The sequence below is a fragment of the Sorex fumeus genome, unplaced genomic scaffold (genome assembly GCF_029834395.1).
Source record: "Sorex fumeus unplaced genomic scaffold, SorFum_2.1 ptg000151l, whole genome shotgun sequence".
Classification (NCBI taxonomy): domain Eukaryota; kingdom Metazoa; phylum Chordata; class Mammalia; order Eulipotyphla; family Soricidae; genus Sorex; species Sorex fumeus.
Genome location: NW_026606208.1, coordinates 3,676,593 through 3,697,558, shown reverse-complemented (window position 1 = coordinate 3,697,558; position 20,966 = coordinate 3,676,593). Strand labels below are relative to the sequence as shown.

At 52.0% G+C, this 20,966-nt stretch overlaps 1 protein-coding gene across 1 annotated transcript; it reads right to left on the bottom strand.

The window, feature by feature from the left end:
* Window positions 1-263: 263 nt before the first annotated feature.
* On the bottom strand, window positions 264-664 carry LOC130016318 (small nuclear ribonucleoprotein E-like). The gene has a single exon (XM_056106994.1). It carries the CDS (start codon window positions 648-650, stop codon window positions 372-374), a length of 279 nt encoding a protein of 92 aa, XP_055962969.1. The 5' UTR covers window positions 651-664; the 3' UTR covers window positions 264-371.
* Window positions 665-20,966: the final 20,302 nt, after the last annotated feature.

Below are 20,966 nucleotides of genomic sequence, written 5' to 3'. Positions count from 1 at the left end.
AATGATAGTGTGCTTGGCTCCCAGGACCGGGTCTGGGGACTCACACCCCACAACTCCAGGCAAAGTCCAAGTCAGGGAAGGTGCCCACCTGAGGGCAGGAGGATTCTGACTCCCAAACCAGAGACCCTACAGGGTAGAGTTACAGAAGGGCTGAACAGATGGGTGGGTTTTCTGATTCTCCCCCGCCTACCCTGGTCTCCGGGCTGAATGGGAGTGCTGTATTCTTTTTTTTTTTATTATTGTCATCGAATATTAACATAACCATGATCCAAACAATATGAACAAATGTTTTAAAACTACTTTCCCCAAAGAAACACCTAGAAAACAAACTGTAGCACCTTCTCGACGATTTCTCACTTCACCCATGGTTTCTAGTTGGAGACACTCAGGAGCAGAGTGATATTATCTCCTTTTAGCATGATTCGACCCTGTTGTTTTCTTGACTTTGTTTTTGAGTGAATCTCTTCTGCATCATCTAACACAAGGTTCATATACTCATCAAAGCCAATGATGCAGCCCTCTATCCACATATTCACTTGCTCATAAAGCCACATCTGAATTCGACATCTATTTTGCAAGTGTCTGAAGATGAGGTCAATGGGCTGTACCATTACCTTCTGCACTTTCTGGCCCTGGCTGCGGTACGCCATGGTGCGAGTTCACAAAGACCCGGGAGTGCTGTGTTCTGAGTCCGTGGAGAGGGTTGGCTGACTTTTGGGGACTGTCCCACCAGCCGAGGCCCCCCCAAACACCAGCCAGTCCAAACTCCCCCCAAAGGGGCTGTGAGCCATTCCCACAACCCTCGTCTCTCTTCTCAGCAGCTGACCTCCAGCCTTCCACGCCAGGTGCCACTGGCCTTTCCCAGGTCTCTCCAGCAAGCCAGTCAGTCAGCTCTCTCCACGCCCGAGCTCGCTCGGGGGAACTGGCTTGACGCTCGCTGTTAGACGGGCTTGTGGCTGGCCAGGGGCTGAAAAGGAGGGAAGGAGAGGTACTTGTTATGAAGAGGAAATGAATCAAGACACAGTCAGCCCGACTCTGTCTTTTATCTTCCTCTCGATCACGGTTCAGTTAACTGCAAGAATAATTGCAGATCAATTTCACTTAATTAATAACTCGAAAACAACTGCCCAGAATTCTCTTTGATCTCCATAGGGACGAACTGCCTACAAGGACATCTACAAAAACTCTCAGAGGAAACTTCTGGATCCCTTCTGGGGGCAGGGAGGGATGCGGAGAGGGAGGGAGGGAGGGAGAGAACGAACTTTTCCAAGAGTCCCGAGTCCAGAATTCCCATCCTTAATGGCTCCGGTTTTGAGTGTTGCAACTGCCTTCAGCCTCCGCGTTGCCGCCCACGTGCGTCCTGGCCTGTGAGGCCCTTCGCGAGCCAGTGCTTAAACCCTGGGCCCCACGGAGGGAGGGACTCTCTGGTCTTGGCTCTTCGGGAGGCTGTGTCTATGGGGACAGTTGGGGACACACGTGTTGTGGTGAGTTTTGCTCCGCTGTGCTCCCACCCCTCTGACCCAGGGGGTGACTGGCCGCGCCTCGTAGGATGACAGTTCATGGGACTCGGGGGCACCCAGACCAGTGGCCTCATGTAATTGATTCCAGTCTTCCGAATGTCTCTATTGCTTCACAAGACTTCTCACACCGGAGAGGAAATAAATAGAGCAATGGTTCTCGTTTCCAAAGATGAACCCGGACTTCTTTTGTATTGTGAAATTCACAGGTCACTAAAAATAGGAAAGGAAGTAGACCTCCTGACTGTTCTGTTGAACATCTGCAGAGAGGATTGATGTTATTCTTGTGGCTGTTGTTACTAGTTTATATTGTTGGTTTACATTATTGTTGGCTTACAACACTGTTGTAAAATTATACGATGTTGTTATAAAATGATAAAGTTGTCATTGTTAACAATATTGTTGTATTGTTCAATGAATGTCGATTTACAATATACCAAACCCAGGGATTAGTTTTGTTGTTTTGGGCAGTTTGCTTTAGCTTTGCATATTCTGTATATGAATGAAGGCAGGCATTATCTTTGGTTTTTTTTTTTTTAGCTTTTTGGGTCACACCCTGCGTTGCACAGGGGTTACTCCTGGCTCATACACTTAGTAATTACTCCAGGCGATGCTCAGAGGACCATATGGGATACTGGGAATTGAACCCAGATTGGCCGCATGCAAGGCAAATGCCCCCTACCCACTGTGCTATCATTCCAGCCCCTGTTTTTATTTTTTAACTTCCTCTCTTATCTCATTTAGCTTCATCTCCCAAAATTCCATCCCTTTTGTCCCCAAAGACTTACTTTCATCTCTTTGAACTATAGAGTAGTTTTCTGGTAAGGATAGAGACCACAGTCATCTGTCTGGATATTAAAATCAATGCTGTATTTTGATTCTCACAAATACAACTGCTATGAACATGGGGTGCAAATATTCTTTCCACTCAGCGTCCTCAGAAGATCCACAATTTTTAAATATATGTATTTCAAGGCCATTGATTTAGATTACTCAGAAAAGCAAATATCCATTTGACATAGACAATTTCTTTCCAAAATCAAGATGAAATAAAGGACATCTCCCTGCATTGAAAAATAGCCAAGAAATACATTGTCATCAGCACCTAGTTATCCCTGGGGAAGTCACTCCACCTTTACAGTCAGTTTCTGAGAAATGGGTACACAGGAAGACCTGGTCTGGTTTATCACTGAGACAGCTCAGTCCATTTGAAATTCCTGAGATGGCAATGGCCACCCGAGCATTTGCGCTATAACACTGTGACCAGGGAATAGCCATTCAGCTTCATTATATTGTTGCTCTTTTTTTCCTGAGGGCCCACCCCCGCATGGCTTGGCCCCTGCTGGCTCTGCTCAGGAACTGAACTGGGACTTTCACGTGCTAGACATGAGAGCTGCCACTTGAGCCAGCACCAAATTTTGCATCCACTGAACCAGTTATTTGACTTGATTCCGTTTAAACTGCCACACGAGACTCGTGGCTGGGTTTTGGGCAGAGGCTCCCTTCTGGGTGAAAATTCAGAGGGGGATGCTGGTGGTCAAGACACAGCCAGCCAAGTCCATCCTAAGCCTCCTCCCGAGAGCCCTGCTGGGCCAGGCCAGTTCTCAGACACACACAGCTAGTGAGAAGAGCATGGTGACCGGGGACCCAGGGCCGCAGACTGCTTTGGTAAGTGACAGGACTACTTAGAAGGAGGGAGGATAGTTGGCAGCCTGCCTCAGGAGCTGGGGGAGAAGGCAGCTGGAATAGAGAAGGGGTCACTAAGTCAATGATGGTTGCAGGAATCATTTGGAATGGGAGATGTGTGCTGAAAGTAGATAAAAGATCAGACATGATAACTTCTCAGGGTCTGTATTGCAAACCCTGATGCTCAAAAGGAGAGAGAGAGAGAGAGAGAGAGAGAGAGAGAGAGAGAGAGAGAGAGAGAATATGGGGGAAATTGTCTGCCATGGAGGCAGGGGGAGGGTTGTATACTGGGGACATTGGTGGTGTGGAGAATGTGCGTTGGTGGAGGGATGGGTGTTTAATCATTGTACGCCAAAAACAGTAACAAGAAGTCTCACAATGGAGACGTTACTGGAGTCTACTCCAGCAAATCAATGAACAATGGAAGGACAGTGCTACAGCGCAGTGCTATGATTGAAACTCAAACATGAAAGCTTGTAACTGTATCTCATGGTGATTAAAAAAAAGTAATAATAATGAAGAAGAAGCAGAATGAAGGAGGAGGGAGCAAGGACCAAGGGAGCACTTTTCAGCTCTGGCTCCAACACAACCCTGACAGCTGATGAGAAAAAAACAGAGCAAGCCTGGGGCTGGAGAGAGAGCCCAGCGGGTAGGGCATTTGCCTTGCATGCAGCTGAACCAGGTTTGATTCCCATTATCCCATATGGTTCCCTGAGCACCACCAGGAGTAACTCCTGAGTGCAGGGCCAGGAGTAACCCCTGTGCATCGCCAGGTGTGACCCAAAAACAAAAACAAAAATAAAAACAAAAAAAAAAAAACAGAGCAAGCCTTTCGGAGTATTGAGGGTCTCCCTCCAGACCCCAGCAGCCAGAGAGAAATTGGGAATCCAGTCCAGTGAGCTAAGCAAGCTCTCTGCCGCCAACCCATCAGAACACTGTTAAGACGGGAGTTTATGAAATGAGTGTTAAATATAACCCCCCCTCCCACCCCCCCCCCAACACACACCAGAAAAGATCAAACACAGTGTAAGTTTCAACGCAGAAGCACTCCCGAGAGAGTGAGAATCCAGATTCTCACAAGACCTCACTCCCCGTGAGATCAACTTCACCTTCCTGAACTTCAGTGGGGCCCATCACATTATTTCCCCTTTTCCTTGGGGGGTGGGGAGAGAAGGGGGAACCTGAAACGTGGTCCTTTTCAAGCCTCCCCCCCACCCCGTCCCCGCCCAAGCCAACTCCCTCTGTGAAAGGCAACGCCAGGACCCATTTATGCCCCTGTGTTGGCCAAGTCACGCCTCTAAACAGCCACATTAAAAAGTCCATCCAAGGCCCCGTGGATGTAGGTGATTATCCTTCATATAACCTCTGGGTTTGGGTTTCACGCAGACCAGCAAAGAATATGAAAATGTGTAATTCCACACTGTCCCGAAGGACTTGACAGTTGGGACCTCACTTAAAATGTTTGTTTACTTATCTGCTAAATCTCAATTTTTTTTTCCCCTCAAATTTGCTCACAGTCCTCCAGAGTTCCGAAGGCCAAGTTCAGCCTTTCTGAAATAGGACGAGAATAGGCGCCCGGGAGCAGGGTCGACACGCACCTCCGCGTGAATGACTTGGGGTGTCCTTTAACTTTTCCCTCCTAGAAACCCGTTTTCTCTGGAGAAAGCGCACAAAGGAGTAACTTTTCAGAAATTTACCGGCGATTTTTATCGCGGTAAAGTGAGCCACGATCCCTATGAGAGTCGGAGCTCTTGTTGCTCGAAATGCTCGGAGCCTGGGTTTATTTTCCGAAGGGTTCGGTATCATTTTTATGAGTTGCTCTTCACAAAAAGCAAAACAGAAACTACCCCCGAAGAACCGCCGAGAGGTGGATCAGATGTTATCTCCTTTATTTTTTCTTTCCAAATGAGAAACCCACACAAAGTGGTTTGCCCCGGGGTCAGCGGGCCCCTGCATGGCTGCTGGGGTTAGAAGTTCTGGTCTCTAAACTTACAGCCCTCTGTGTGGCCCCAGGAGTTGATTCCCCTTCCCCCAGGGGGACCCACCCTGCGGAGTTGTGCCACCAGTAGCTATGCCGACAGACAGGTCCTTCTCCTAAGTACTCCCCAAGTTCGCCAGCCCTCAGCCCCGAGGGCTCCCAATGGTCTCACCTGGGGACCTTTGAGGCGGTTCCTTTAGTACCTTTGTAACTGCACCACCTGAATGAAGCCTGAGGTCCTGCTTGTGCTGAATTCTCTACTGTGGCAAACCGGTTCTATTCATATTTGTACTTGGAGCTGGCCATGTCCGCAGGCCATCCTAAGGTCCCTTTGGCTGAACGATGATCAGACAGAGTAAGGTCTCCGACCACTACCTGTACAAAGCACGGGAGGTGGGGTGGGGGGGAATGGGGGGTGGAGTCCCAGGACGGCAAAGGATCCACCCCCAGACTCCCTCGGGAAAGAGATCCAGGTTACCTGGACTTCAGGTAGAAGACAAAGCCTGAGCGAGAGAAGAAAGAAGGAAACGAGGGCTGAGAGATAGGATGGGCTGGAGGTGCCTGCAAGCCTGCCCTGACACCTCAGGAGAGGGTAAGCTCCCCAGGTTGGAGTCTGTAGGCCCTGAGCATCACCAGGTATGACCCCGGAGTCCCTGAGCACCATCAGGTGTGACCTCGGAGTCCCTGAGCACTGTCAGGTGTGCTCTCAGAGTCCCTGAGCACTGTCAGGTGTGACCCCGGAGTCCCTGAGCACTGTCAGGTGTGACCTCAGAGTCCCTGAGCACCATCAGGTGTGACCCCTAAGTCCCTAAACACTGTCAGGTGTGGTCCCGGAGCCTACCAGCACCTTGGGGTCTGAGCACTGCATCCTCTCATCCTCTGGCCCTAGCCCCTGGAACTCTCTGCCCAGCTGTCAGAGAATCTTTGGGAGAGTCTCTGGGCCCTGAGCACTGCTTGGGAGCCTGCCCCCTTCAAGGAAGCGAAACGAGAGCTCACTCTGCACCTGAGTCCTCAGCTCACCCACACTCCCCATGACACGGGTAGGGGACCAGCCTCTACCCCAGAGAGGTTCCCCAAAAGCACCTGCTTCCACTGCCCCAGGAGTGGGGTCTCCTTGTCCACTCCTTGCTGGGAAATAGCCCCAATTCCATCTCCCTCTGGGTGAGGAACGTGTGCCCCTGAGAGGGGGTGGGAGCCTTCCCTCAGCCCAGCGCTCTGCACACTCAGCCCACAGGACCTGCTCTTTGTGCGGCCTGGGGAGTCAGGGAGGGGCGCAGGCTCGGGTCCTCACGGAAGCAGCATTTCCTCCACTCTTGGGGTGCCCTGATCATTGCTAGACTTCCGCAGCCTTGACCCCGGGGTCTTCTGTCGTAAGGCCATGTGGGGCCACTGAGAAGATGCCTCCCACCAACATCACAGGGCGTGGTGGGGGGTGGGGTCCCTGAACCCCAGTCAGTAGCTGATTCTTGCGATGATTGTCTTCCTCTTCTGCAGGTGTCGAAACCGCCGAGATGCTCCGATGACGGGGTGCAGGCTGGTTCTTCCAGCCTCTCCCCTGGCGGCTCTCTGCTCTAACTTGTTCTTAGATAAGCACCTCATTCGAACATACTCGGGTCTCCAGGGAATCCAAAGGCGTATCCCTGAAGCGGTTCCATCAAAGCAAGGAGATTTCCCGGGCGTTTTCTTGTCTCCTTCCTCCGCCTCTCTCCAAGGCCACTTGCGCCTTTTCTCTGAGCGCCATCACTGCCTGAGGTCTTCTGGAATCCTGTGCTCCGGCTCTCTCCGGAAGTCTGCGGGAGGGCTCTCCTTGCACATTTGTTTTTCATATATGTGCATGCACACACGCACACACACCCACACACACTCACACACACCCATTCCTGCACACACAGCCGCGCACTCACATGAATGTGCTTATACATCACGCACGTGTGCACATACACACACGCGCGCGCTCTCATAGGATTGCGCACACACTGTCTCCTTCCACGTCCCCAATCTGTGACACCATCCTCCTCTCCACCTTGTGTCCCCCCCGGCGTGGACAACTTTGCACATGTAAGTCGGAACGCAGAGGCAGAGGCAGAGGCAGGAGTTCCCTCCACTGTCTGTCAGCGCCTCCTCATTACGGCAGAGCCGGTTGGAATCGAGGCGAGTGGAGCCTTTGCTTCCCACCTGCTCTCCTCGGGAGGCTCTTTTCAACACAGCAGCTGGTCGCCGACTTACCCACCGCATGCTAACACGGCATGCCAGGGGTGGGACTCACTTGTCGCTTTCCCCTGTGTGTTGGGAGTGTGCGGAGGTGGGGGGGGGGGGCGGGGAGTTTGAGATGGAACCGGAAACGCACAGCAGAAACCGAGATGCCAAAGGGAACCGAGCACCGAAACAAAGTGCTTCTGGGGGTACCATGGATGGCTCAGAGGCCCCCTAGCAAGTGCCCTGCAGGCCCCAGGCTGTGCCTTCTATCCTGGGACCCCACCCCCCACCCCATGGGCCGCCAGACCACCCTGCAGTCTGGGAAAATCCCTGGAACTTACACACACACACACACACACACACACACACACACACACACACGACAGAACCAAGAGGGGTGCTGGCCCCGCTGAGCAAGGCTGAAAAACCACAGGGGCCAAGAAGTGTGAGCCCTGGAGACCAGTACCAGGAGGATTACTCCATGGCTTAGAGGCCAGCCAGGCATTCTAGGGGAAAGGGCAGCTCAGATAGAGAAGGGAGCACCAAATAAAGGGTGTTTGGAGGATCCTCCCAGGAGGGGAGATGCATGTTGAAAGTAGACTATGGACTGAACATGATTGCCACTCAATGCCTCTTTTGCAGACCACAACACCCAAAAGGAGAGAGAGAACAAAAGGGAATGCCCTGCCACAGAGGCAGGGTGGGATGGGGGGGGGATGGGAGTGGAAGGGATACTGGGATCTGTGGTAGTGGGAAATGGGCACTGGTGGAGGGATGGGTACGTGATCATTGTATAATTGAAACCCAAGCACAAAAATTTGTAAATCTACAACTGTACCTCATGATGTTCCACTAATAAAAATTTTTTAAAAATGTGTGAGCCCTCGAGGGCACTGTGGGGGGCCCTGGGGGACCCCCGATGAAGGAAAGCAGCCCAGGCAAGTCCAGTGAGTCCCAGCACGCCCACACTGCGTGTGCAAGCACCCCCCACACCCACCCAGCCGGTGTGCGAGCCCCCTGGGTCACTGCCAGGACACCAGCATCCGTGCAGGGGAGGCTCCTGCTCCCAGCTAGTCAAGGGGAGGGGGCGTAACACGTGGGGACACGCCTGCCTTTCCAGGAACCCCCCGCGGGCCCCCTCAGTTCTATCAGCAGCCGCACGCCCCTGGCGAGTCCGTTCCTCTCTAATTCTTGGCATCACGCACGGCAGATAAACTGTCAACACCTCCGTCTCGGCCCGCAAGAGGCAGTTTGGAATTATTGGAGAGCAACTGGTGGTCTGGCGGGGTGGGGGTGGGAGAGGGGACAGCGGGGACACAAGAGCGTGATCGATGGGGGGTGGCGGGGAGGGGGTTGCCGGGGAGCCCCGGGGTGCGCCCTCCTGGCCCGCAGGTGTCGCGAGTCAGCGTGGGTGGGACGCGCGCGTGCGGGGCGCGCAGGCTGTCCTGTCCCCCCACGGAAGGCGGGCGAGAGGCGGCCCCCTGCCCACGCTGCAGGCCCCGCGCAGAAGGCGCCCGGGGGGCTCGGGTGCCGGGGAGCAGGCGGCAGGCCCCCCACCCCCCACCCCGTCCCATCCCCTCCCCCGCTGCAGCTGGCTGGATGTTCAGTTGTTGCGTGTGCGCGCGCGCGTGTACCGGGGGCGTTTGCCTCTGGGAAGTCCTCTGTGTGCCTCGCAGCTCTGCGGAGCTCCCCCATCCCTGGATGCATCCCCCCACTCCACCCCAAGCCCTTTTCCTTAGGGCCTGGAAACTTCCTGAAGTTCCCATGACGCTGAGGGTGCAGAGGGGGCCCGAAGGGGCTCAGCGCCCCCATCTCCAACCCCACCCTCTTTCCCTCTGGAAACTAGCCCGGTGGTGGGTCGCTCAGGGCTGAACCCCCCCCAACACCCCCTAGGAGGAGAGCTGCAGCCCCCCTCAGCAGTGAGGGGCGGTGCTGTGCGAAACCCAGCCCTGGAGTGACCACTCGGACCCTGGGCTCCATACCCGGTGCTGCAGGAACAAAGCAAAGGTGGTTCCTGGCCCGGACTTGTGGGTCCTGCTGGAGTCGGGCTGGGGTGTCCTGCACCGTCCCTCCCACCCCCCTACATGGCCAGACCTTGCCATTCTGGTGTCTCTACTGCTTCTCCCTGGGGGTGATGGGGGTGGCCTGGGCCTGAATGGCTGCTCCATGGGGGTCCAAACGCGCTGTTTCGCCTGCCTTGCACTGCAGTGATGCAGACGGAATAAATGAGCAGCCCCTGAAAGCAGGCCAGGGACCCAACAGGAAGGCCACTTGGTAGCTACACTGCAAGCCTTAACACCCAGAAGGGCAGAGAGAGGAAAAGGGAACGTGTGCCACAGAGGCAGGGGTGGGAAGGGGTGGGGGTGGGGGGAGTGACACCGGGCACATTGCGGGTGGAGAGTGGGCACTGGTGGAGGGATGGAGGGATGGGGACTCGATCGTGGTTTGACTGAAACAGAACCACGAAACTTTCTAAGTCTATAATTGCATCTTACGGTGATTCATTAAAACATTTTTTTTTTTTTTTTTTGCCTTTTGGGTTACACCCGGCCATGCACAGGGATTATTCCTGGCTCTGCACTCAGGAATTACTCCTGGCGGAGCTCGGGGGACCAGAAGGGATGCTGGAAATCGAATCCGGCTCGGCCGCGTGCAAGGCAAATGCCTTACCCGCTGTGCTATCGCTCTGCCCCCCCTCCCCATTTTTTTTTAAATGAGCACCCCTGCAGAAGTGGTGTGTGTGTGTGTGTGTGTGTGTGTGTGTGTGTGTGTGTGTGTTTATGGGTGGGTGGGTGCAGGGGGCTTCCTCCCAGGTGAGGCTGTGGGTCTTCTCTGGAGACGGCTGAGCGCAGTGCTTAGTCACACAGGACAAGTGGGGGCTGGGGCCCTTGGAGGGGGTGGGGGCAGGTGCCGGGAGGTTCCTGCCTCCCTGGGGGCCTGGGGCTGGCGGTCAGGGCCTCAGTGGCCAGCACGTGTTGAGGCAAGAAGGGGAACCCAGCCCAGAGCCCAGGCTGAAGTTTGTGGGGTGGTGAGACACCCACCCCACCCCTGTGCTAAGAATAGGGCTGTGGAGAAGGGCCAGCGGGGGCCAGCTCAGCGGGGAAGGTCGTTTCTGGCGGGGCAGCTGGCACCGCGGCTTCCTGTAGGACACGGGCCCTGCCCGACCCTTATCCGGCTGTTGGTTACATGGACGGGGTGGGACAAGCCCCGTCCAGGTGTTCAGAAGGGCCTGCTGAGAGCCCCCCACGGCCACAAGGCCAAAGCTAAGACCCCCCTCCCACCCCCAGGAGGCTCAGTAGACTGAGGGGCTGATCTGCCCGGAGACTGACCGTCCTTAGCTGCAAGAAGCAAAGCCCAGTTAATAAGTTAACTGCTCCCAGGCCGCCCTGCACCCTTGAAAGATAAAGGCGCCCCCCGCCTGATAAGCACTGTCAGGGGCAGAGACGGGCGGGGGGAGGCGGCCTTGAAGAGCCCCCGCGGGTGTTCAACCCAGGCAGCCCAGGTCAGGGTCCCCTGGCCCCGCGGGTCAGGGGTGTGAGAAGATCATCCCTCCACAGAGAGCAAAAGTGACAGGCCCTGGGGCCCGGGCACCTACCCCCCGCCCCGCCAGTGCCTGGTCCCATCAAACTGGGCCACCCCGGGTGCCGTCCAGCCTGCGGCCCTGGGCGCTGGGCCCCTCCTGCATCCTTGGATAGCTGGACCTGATGCCAACTCCAGGGCTGCAGAGTCCTTTGAGGATGGTAAGGGAGCACTGAGTCAGGAGCACAGAGTCCACCGGCTGCCCTAGACTTTGCCTCTGCCAGGGCACGTGCACGGCTGACCTGGGCCAGGGTCCTCACCCCTTAAATGCTGCAGGACACAGGGCCGTCCCCCCGAGCCCTGGGCCTGCAGAGTGGGAAAGTGGCTCATCTGCGGTGGGGTGGGGCGGGAACCTTTGCGTTCCCACCGGGAGAGGGACAGAGCGGAACTGCATCGAGGATGTGCATCAGGCCTGGGGTCTGGGCGAAGTGGAGCGGGTTGATTTTCACTTCTGTGCAAAGCCACTTCTCCAGAGAGAAGCCGGCGGCGTGTTAAAGCCACCGGTCACACGCCATCCCATGGAAATTAGAAGTGGCCGGATGTGGTTTGAACGGACAAACACCCAGGACTCAGAGGTGTCGGGTGACCCTCTTCCTGACCCGGGGCACACGGGCCAGAGGAGTGGGGTTCAGACCAGCCAGGTGCATAGGGGCAAAACTACCACTGCTACACACCACACCACCACACACAACCACACCTCCCATCACCACACACTCAACTATTACCACTCATAGCCACAACCACCACAGCACACACGCATAGGGTACCACCAGAGATGTATCTACCACCACACACCGAAACATTACTAAGTCTCACCACATACACAACCACCACACACTAACTCACCGCACACAACCACCATCGTACTCACAACTATCACACACATAACTCACCACACACAACCACCATCACACACACAACCACCACATACACAAAACCCACACATGAACACAACCACTGCCACACACACAATCATCACACAACCACCAGACATGCCTGCAACCGCCACGCGCACGCACGCACACACACACAAACACACACATACGCATGCGTACGCATCAACTCACTGAACTTGTTTCCCACGGGACATCTGCACGCAGAGCAACTCACACACTCCAGGAAATTCTCACATGGGCTTGAGGCCTTCCAGGAAGCAGCGCCCATCTCGCGCTTCCTAATTTTTTCCCATGAGAAAATTGAGAGAGAGAGTCTGGGGTGCTAGCGGCTCAGGGGGCTGGGGAGGGGCGCCGTGGAAACAGAGTCCCCCTTCAGAGAGAGGCTGGTCCTGTGAGTGGGGGCCCGGCCACCTCCCAGCACCCACCACGTGAGCCGCCTTGGCCTTGGGGCTCCCTTTGCCCTCCCTCCCACGTGGCCTCGTGACGGTCACCTGCCCGGCTGGTGGAGACGCCCGCCAGTCTCCTAACTCAACACTTGATTATAAATAATGAAAGCCCCAGAGGCCCCTAATCTCCCAAGAATTAGCTACAGAGTCGAGTTTTCTGCGCTCCCACGGGGTCTGGTGGGAAAGGTTCCTGCCCGCCCTCCTCAGCCACTTCGATGAAAAGCCTATTTTCTCAGCGGCTCTCGACAGGAGAGGTTCCGATGGGAAAAAAATACCGGCCTTTGGCGATGGCCAGGAGTGGACAGGCGTGCCCCGGGCTGCCTTTCCCAGACAAGTCGCAGCGTGGCTGGCCATCCTGGGAGCTTGATGGCACTCGGGCCCTGTGTGAGGGATGGTTTGGAAGAAGAATGGGGGCAGCACTCTGTTCACTGGCAGATTTGGCCTCATTTTCAGTGACTCTCCTTCATGAGGTTGCTAGGTTGGGGGGGGGGGGAGAGATGAGAGCATCACCCCCCCTGTGATGGGGGCGTCATGAGACTAGAGCTCTGGGTCCCTTTAAGTGCTCCCAGTGGCGCCCCGCGTGGGGTGAGGGTCCGGCCAACGTGGCAGCCACGCAACCTCTCCCAGGAGCGTCAGCGCTTCTAAATCATAAAACCTCCGCCTGCTTTTCTTCCTCCATAGACACTATCCAGAGCAGCAGGCCATGTTTAATGTTGCCCTGGCTTCCTTCCCTCTGTTTGCCGTCTCTGGGGAGGAAGGCGGTGGGGGCAGGGCGCAGAGGAAGGACATCCACACGTTGCAGAGGAAGCGCCTTGGCAAACGCCTGCTTGGCTTAACCCTCCCAGGCGCGATTTTCAGCACATGCGGGCGTTTAATACGCCATAAGAGTGACCGTGCGTGGATCTGGAGCGATAGCACAGTGGGTAGGGCGTTTGCCTTGCACCCGATGACCTGGGTTCAATTCCCAGCATTTCATATGGTCCCCTGAGCACCTCAGTGCAGAGCCAGGAGTAGGCCCTGTGCATCGCCAGGTGTGACCCAAAAAAGGTGGGAAAAAGTGACAGCATGCGTTGTGGGTGCTGCTTGTCCCATGGAGCTGGGACGCTGGACGGATACTTCTGAGAAATGTGAGTCCATTCTCATTTGCAGCCATCATCTCTAACGGGACCACGCGATTGGTGGGGAATGCCATTCCCACTCTGCAATCAGATCCATGTATTTTCGGATGAGGACCACCCTCCCACGCCTGCCCTCAATGGAAAGGCATACAGATTAAACCCCATGAAAGGCAAGATGGTGACCATCCTCCAAAAGAGTCAGGACAGAGAGTGAGCCTCACACCAGATTCTAATGGGTGTGACTAATGGGGGAACCATTCTCCCATTCATTTCAACCCAAAGGATGGGCCATTTGTCTTTTGTTTACTTTTGAGAACTCTTTACATCAGAAGGACCTCAACACTTGGTGTCTCCTGTCTGTCCAGTGTTGTGTGTTAATGGTGTGCCCTGCCCTGCCGAAACTTAGCCACTATCTAATCAAGTCTGGGCCTCTAATAGGAATTAATTAATTAAAACCACCTGATTTTTGGGTCAGAACAACAGTACAGAAGGTTGGCTGCTTGCCTTGCATGTGGGCAACCGGGTTTCAATACCTGACATCCCATATAGTCTCCTGAACTCTCCAGAAATAAAACCTTAAGCACCAACCTTAAGAGCCTTGGCTCGGCTCTTCACTCGCTACCTGTCTGAATGCAAGGTTCCGTCCCAATGGAAAACCAGCAGGACCGTACTACTGTTCAAGAAGGGAGACATCCATGACATTGGCAACTATCGCCCGATCTGCCTATTGTCTGTCATCTACAAGTTGTTCACTCGAGTCATCCTAAATAGGATTGGCAGAACACTAGATGAAGGACAACCATGCGAGCAAGCAGGGTTCCGCAAAGGATTCAGCACCATCGACCATATCCACACGATAACCAAGCTTATTGAGGTTTCTCGGGAGTTCAAGCACCACAGGGTGTGGCCCAAAAACCAAAAGGGAACAGAAAAGTCCAATATATGTGTGTACTATATGTATATATGTATATATAATATATACCATATGTATACATAGATAAGTATATATGTATATTACATATAGTACATATATACATATCTAATATATAGTACATACCTAATATATACACAGTTTTTAAAAAAACTACAGCCTGATATATATATATATAAAAATATACATAAATTCTGTATAGTCACCTTTGGTGCCACTTGAGCTCTGCGACCTGCCAAGAATAACATAAGCAGTGCCTGTGCTCTGTTTGTTGTTGTTAGAGGCTTGGTTACGCAGGATTTTGCACGGAAGCTCTCCAGCTGCCTGAAAACAAAGGACCAATAACTCTTTCTGTTGGAATTTGGACACGAAGCTGCCATTTTGAGAGCCTTCGAACCTCGCCTGTTTTCAACCCATGCCCTCATTTCTTTGTCTGAAGGACCGGCCAAGTCAGCAGATCACCCTGACTGTTTTCAGAGGCAGATCCGGAAACGTCAGCTCCGTCTTACCCACGGGGGCCGCATGCTGAGGCGAGGGCCTGGAATCCTCTGTGATATTTTCCTTCGTCCCTTCCCAGGTCTCCTCCATCTGTGGAGGTTCAGCATCCCGAGGCTTAATTCCTTGCCTGGCTCTTATTCTGTCCTTGAAAGCTGGACCGTGGACTTTCGAATGAAGTCAAACAGGTGAAGCATTTACCTCCCAGTTTCTCTCATTGTCTCCAAATCTCCGTGAAGTTTTCTATTCGTTCTGGTAGCCAAGAAAGAAAAGAAGGAAAGGAAAAACTGCAAGTTGTTTGTTCACATCATAAAGCTGAACTAAGTGGATCAGATGCTCTCGTTGACCTTGAGGACGATCAGGGATGCCATCCATCAACAGCCAATGACTAGTGAGGCTGAGCTTTCAGGAAGATGTCTGGCTTCCTAGCAAATTTTTTCTGCCCATAAATTTCTTGATTAGGTTAAAGGGCTCTGCCAACACATTGAGATCTTTCATTCAATATGTCCTTCCTCTGCACTCCTGTCAGGACTGAAGCACGTTCGATGTAGGTGAGACAACATTTAAATTCAAGTTCATTTCCAAGAGATGAATTTATTAGTCTAGGTGGGACACGGCGATCCTAGCTCTGAGGTGTTGGAGGTTTTTTCATCAGAGCTGTGGGCTGCAGATAGCCTTGTTTGGGTCATTATTAGTGACCCTCTCTGGAAAACACCGTTGAAACTTAAGGACTTGATACTCAGGTCCACACCACTGAAATTCCCAAAGTTCTTAGCAGGAGTCACTGGCCGTGAGGATGGGCACAGAGCTGCTTCTTAGGTCTCAGTGATCTGTTCAAAAGGGACCATTGGGGTCAGGGAACACTTTGCATGAAAAGGCCTTGGGTTCAAGTCCATGCATTGCACAATCAAAATAGTGAATAAAATAGGAGCCAGGAGATGGTACAGGTGTTAGGGCTCAAGCCTAGCATGGATCTGACTTGGCTTCCATCCTGGCCATACATGGAACCCTGAGCACAGCCAGGTACAGGCCTGAAGGCCTTTGAGCTCCTCTGGTGTGGTCCAGATCCCAGCTTTGTAGGATCCAGGCAGCATCCTACTCTCTGACCCTCACACTGACCCTCAGCCCAGTTGACTGAAAGTTGCTGGTGAGATCCCTGGGTCCTCTGAGCATTTCTTTGGAGCTCCCCAAAAGAGTTTGTTGTTTTTTTTCATAGCAAGTAACATTTATTCCAGGAATGCAATAAGAATAATTTTTTAAAAATCAAAAGTGGTAAAACTGGTTAAGGGGAAGCTGAGTAGAATTTAGGGCTTATTTCCCAACTTTTCTAGTCTACAGCTATTAGAAATAGAGATGCATGAACAACATGTTCCTTTTAAATTGCTGTTTCCTTTTTTTTAAGGGGGAAAAAAAACCTAATAGTAGTTTCCTTCAAGAAAAACAAGCTTATAATAGAAGCTTGTTCTACTAAGGCAAGGAATGTCCTAATAGACGTTCTGCTTAGGAATGTTGAGAGAGAGAGAGAGAGAGAGAAAGAGAGAGAGAGCAAGAGAGAGAGAGAGAGGGAGAGAGAGAGAGACCAAAAAATAAAGACAAACAAAATAAAACAATTTTTTAAAAAAGATTTTCTGGATTTTATTTTTCGAGCAAGTAACATTTCTCTCCGGGTAGGAAGCTTCCTCCTACCAAGTATAACTAAAAAGCCCTTTCAACCAGGAAGCGTCAGGACAAAAATAAATACTATAACCACAGATCCTGCCAAAACAATTGCTCTGGGATAAAAATACCCCTGCCAGTGATTCCTCACCAATAGTAAGGCCTAAGTCATTGACATCGGCTCAAGTATCCAGAACATCTTAAATTAATTGGACATTAAAGTAAGCCAGGCGTAGCTACTTGCATATTCTCCTGTTTCTGAACATGAAGTAGAACACCCAGAGTCTCTCCTGGAACTTCCTGTGGAACAAAGTTTCTCCTAGGGTGAGAGCTAGGAGCACTTTTCCCTTCACAGTCTACAGCTTCCTCATAAACTGGTATTTTGGCTCTGTCACCTCACAAATTTCCTAGCTCTCCTTGTCTCTCCCATCACCTTACAATTCCCCAAACACCAGCGAAAAAAATTAGACTGGCCCCTCTTGTAGCCAATTTGACTGGAAGACCATCAGTGTTTCTTTTGTGGACAAGCACACGCCTTATTTCTGCAGAGGACATACAGGAATTATTGGATTGCCTTTCCTACCAGCTTACTGGAAATGGAGAAAAATATTTCTTTTATTTCTTCAGAAACATAAATACTGGGAAGGCTCTAATGCCACCCAAGAAATGGTGACTCTGCCCAATGCTGAGTATAAACAAGAAACCCTCTGAAACCCTGGGATAGGTTCTTAGGTTCATTTGTCTTGTTATGATTGGTTGAACCTTCACACAGGAAGTTGTGTGCAGGGCCTTTTGTGACAGTCAGCTGATGGTCTCCTATTTCTTTCCCGGTTCAACAAGAGCACCCGGAGTTATGGACTCAGGCTGCACTCAGAATTCTAATCGCAGTCAGAGTCAGAGTCAGAGTCAAGCGAGAACGAATGCATAATTTTCTGTGACTTCAGTCCAATTAAATGAGACTCTAAGCCTCTCTCCCACTGGATTGGCAGGGAATTCGGTCTTGGTATTGATTATTCTAGAGTTTCTCCATTCCTACAAGAGTCCAGGAGGTTTTCTCCTAGAAATGGAAGCTGAGTTGGATTTCCATTCGCTCTGGCTAACCCTGATTTCCCAGAGCAGTTCCCAGAGCTGAGATGATCTCTTGCAGGTAGAAACCTGAATGCTTCTGGGACAGGTTTAGTCAGAAGCCTCTTGTCCTTGTAACTTCCACTCCATCACCAAGGGCAAGGATTGGGCTCTGTTTCTCACTCTTAGGGTGACAGAGTATGTTTCCTCTCCCATCCTCATCCTCTCCAATGAAGTCTCTCTCTATGCCCCCTCCCGAGAATGTTCTCTTTTTTCCCCATCAGTCTTGTCCAATTGGGAATTGGTTTGAGGCAGAGAAATGCTACTTGTCCATTCCCTCAAAGGAACCCTCTTCCTCAGCTTAACCTTCCAAACACCAAGGAATGATTTCAACAGCTTGTCGTCCAACCATCCTTGATAAGGCTTTTTCATTGATGAAAATCCTTAGTTTCTTTGACTCTTAATGTGATAAATGATTTTTTTTCTTTTTGGGTCACACCTGGCGATGCACAGAGGTTACTCCTGGCTCTGCACTCAGGAATTACTCCTGGTGGTGCTCAGGGGACCATATAGGATGCTGGGAATCGAACCCAGGTCAGTCGCATGCAAGGCAAATTACCCTACCCACCTGTGCTATCTCTCCAGCCCCGAGAAATGATTTCTTTAATCACGTTCAACACTCTAGCTTCACAGTTGGTCTCTTGTGATTCCAGCACTGGCCATCTTTGTGACTCTGCTTCCAGCCAGGGACTTCTGCTGTCTCTTGAGGTTCCCTGTGTTTGCTGATTTCTGTTGTGAGCTCATGTCCCCTGCAACTGTCCCCGTGTTGAGTCTGGAAGTGAAGTGTGCTCCCCCAGAGAGTTCATGTTTGCTTCTGCCTGCCACCTGGGATATGCTTAGCTTGGAACCATCCAAAACAAAATTCAAGGTTTAGGACTTTGGGTTCCCTTGAAAATTGTAAATGCATGTGGCCACAGACCCCCTCAGCATAAAGGCTTGCGGTTAGGCTTCCAGGAGAGACCTTCTAGGGAGTCTTCTCCTGAGAGAGTTTTGATTATATTATTGGTTTCACCAGCACCAATTTAGACAAGCAAGTGTTCTCATTGGTTCTCTGTCTAGTGACTTTTCCGGGCTCGAAAGATTCTCATCAGCATAGCTTTGTGTCGTGTCTTTCATCTTGTGAGAGCTGAGTTCTAGCTGCTGCCATCACCAGAGCTCCCTAAAGCCCGTTATTGTTCCATTGTGGAGTGAGAATGCTTGAGAATGCTTGTAAGGTGAACAGCAACTTTGGCCTTCGTGTACAACACTTAGGGGCATTCATGATTTGCCTTTCTTGCCCTTGACTTCAGTCAGACCTTTATGAAGTTCTGGGAGGAAGGTGTGCCCGGATGCCCTGGCACCATATTACCAGCTGTCATCTGCTTCACTCCCTCTTTTGCTTCTGCAGTTGTAATTTTGTTTTGCTCCCCTGGTTCTTCTGGAGTTGCGTTCTTCTGTCAGATCTCTCTGTTTGTGGTAGTTACTGCGATTCCTGTGATACAGACTCAGCTGCTGAACCCCATCCTCTAGTTTCTTCTTCCCCTCACTGCAGGCTCCTATAGTGCGGGCTACAAGGCGGACCGTGGGTAAGAAAATGCAAAGCTAAAAGAAAGCTGACTTGCTCCCACACACAAACAAATGCAGGTCCGAAGGATATAGGCAAGGAAAGGGGTACGGAGTCAGTTCTGGATTAAAATTTACCCCTGCTACCTGCAGGCAGTGTTGAATTAGGATTTTGTTCCCCCCCCAAAAAAGAAATTTTGCATATCCACCTGCTAGTACCTTAGAATGTGACCCTACAGATCCCTCTCAGCCCACAGGAGGTAGGTACCTCTACATTCACCACAAAGCACCGGCAGTAGGTTAAGTTGAGATGTTACTGAACGCACCTAACCTACTGAATGGCAGAGCCTCACCTCACTTCCCTTCACAGGACTCCAAACCCTGCGTTAGCAGGACAGAATTCCTCACACAAAGCCTACTTCACAATAAAGACTGGTCTTCTCAACCACAGGTGGGTGTTCTGTAGGTGTGGGATCACGTGGCTGGCTAGCGGAGAAGCATACTGAATATTGCTGGCATGGAGGAAAGGTTGAACCCCCAGACACACACACATACAGAGAGAGAGAGAGAGAGAGAGAGAGAGAGAGAGAGAGAGGTATGGCTTCTACAGAAAACATACTGCTTTGGTACTCTTGGAAGTTTGAGACAGAGGAAATCTAACCATCCTACCAACCCTCAAACTCATGGCTCTGAATCACACACTACACAGAGGAACCGTCTGGACTTGGAAACGGGGAAGATTTAACAGGTTCCACTGAGAGAAGGTCTTGGTGGAATGAGTCAGTCATTAGTCCAAGAAGAGGGGGTACCCACCTCTACCCTCAGGTTTCCCGAAGTTCTGAGGAGAAAACAGATGCAGGTGTGCATACGCAAGAGGGCCATGGGCTGACAGGGAGGATCACCAACAGGACAAACCAACAGCAAACTGAGGAGCACAGGGATCCCTAGCCTCCACAAGGAGGGCGGGAAGAGGCGCAGACTCTCCTTGTGGCCCTGGGAGCTGGACTCTGCTATTGCCCCCAAACTCAGGCTTGTGGCAGCCTCAGTGGCCATGAACAGAGACATTCCTACCTGCCGTTGTCCAAATCCACCCACTCTGGGGCCACCCACTGTGGCGGCAGCCCTGGCCAACAACTGTGTTATCCAGGTCTCAGTTTCCTCATCTCCAGAGTGGGAGAGTAACACTTTCAGAGTTGTTCTGAAGATCAAAAATAGAGTCTGCACAGCCTCAGGCTCGTAGCAGACAAACCAAAGTCTTCCTATGGTTTTTGGAAGACAGAGCAGACTGGGTCCTCACACAGCATCTCCAATCAACGGTGCCTCCCTACACACATGCACACACAGGCCACACAGAGACACGTGTACATACATGTGGAACTTGTATACACATGTGCATTTGGAGACACGTAATCGCATGTGTGCCCTCATGCACTCATAAATGCATACACTCATGTACATATCCACTCATACGCATGCATTCAGGCTATACATGCTCATGTGTGAGCTTGTATCCATATACACAGTACTCGCACATGTCCAGACACGCACACACATACTCATAGAAACACACAGGCACACAGGCGCATGCATACTGTTTCATGTGTGGTCCTGTGCTTTGCTGTGGCAGACACAGATGTGCATTTGTCCCTTTCAGACCTTTGGGATGTTGCTTTCTTCCAGCTGTGCCCTGGAGAAAGGTCCAGCCAGCTGTGGGCCTGGAGACAGGGCAGCTAGAGCTTGTGGGGGTCTCAGCGTGGCCTGGCCCCACCTGGAAAGGTGCTCGAACACCTGTGGCCTCCCC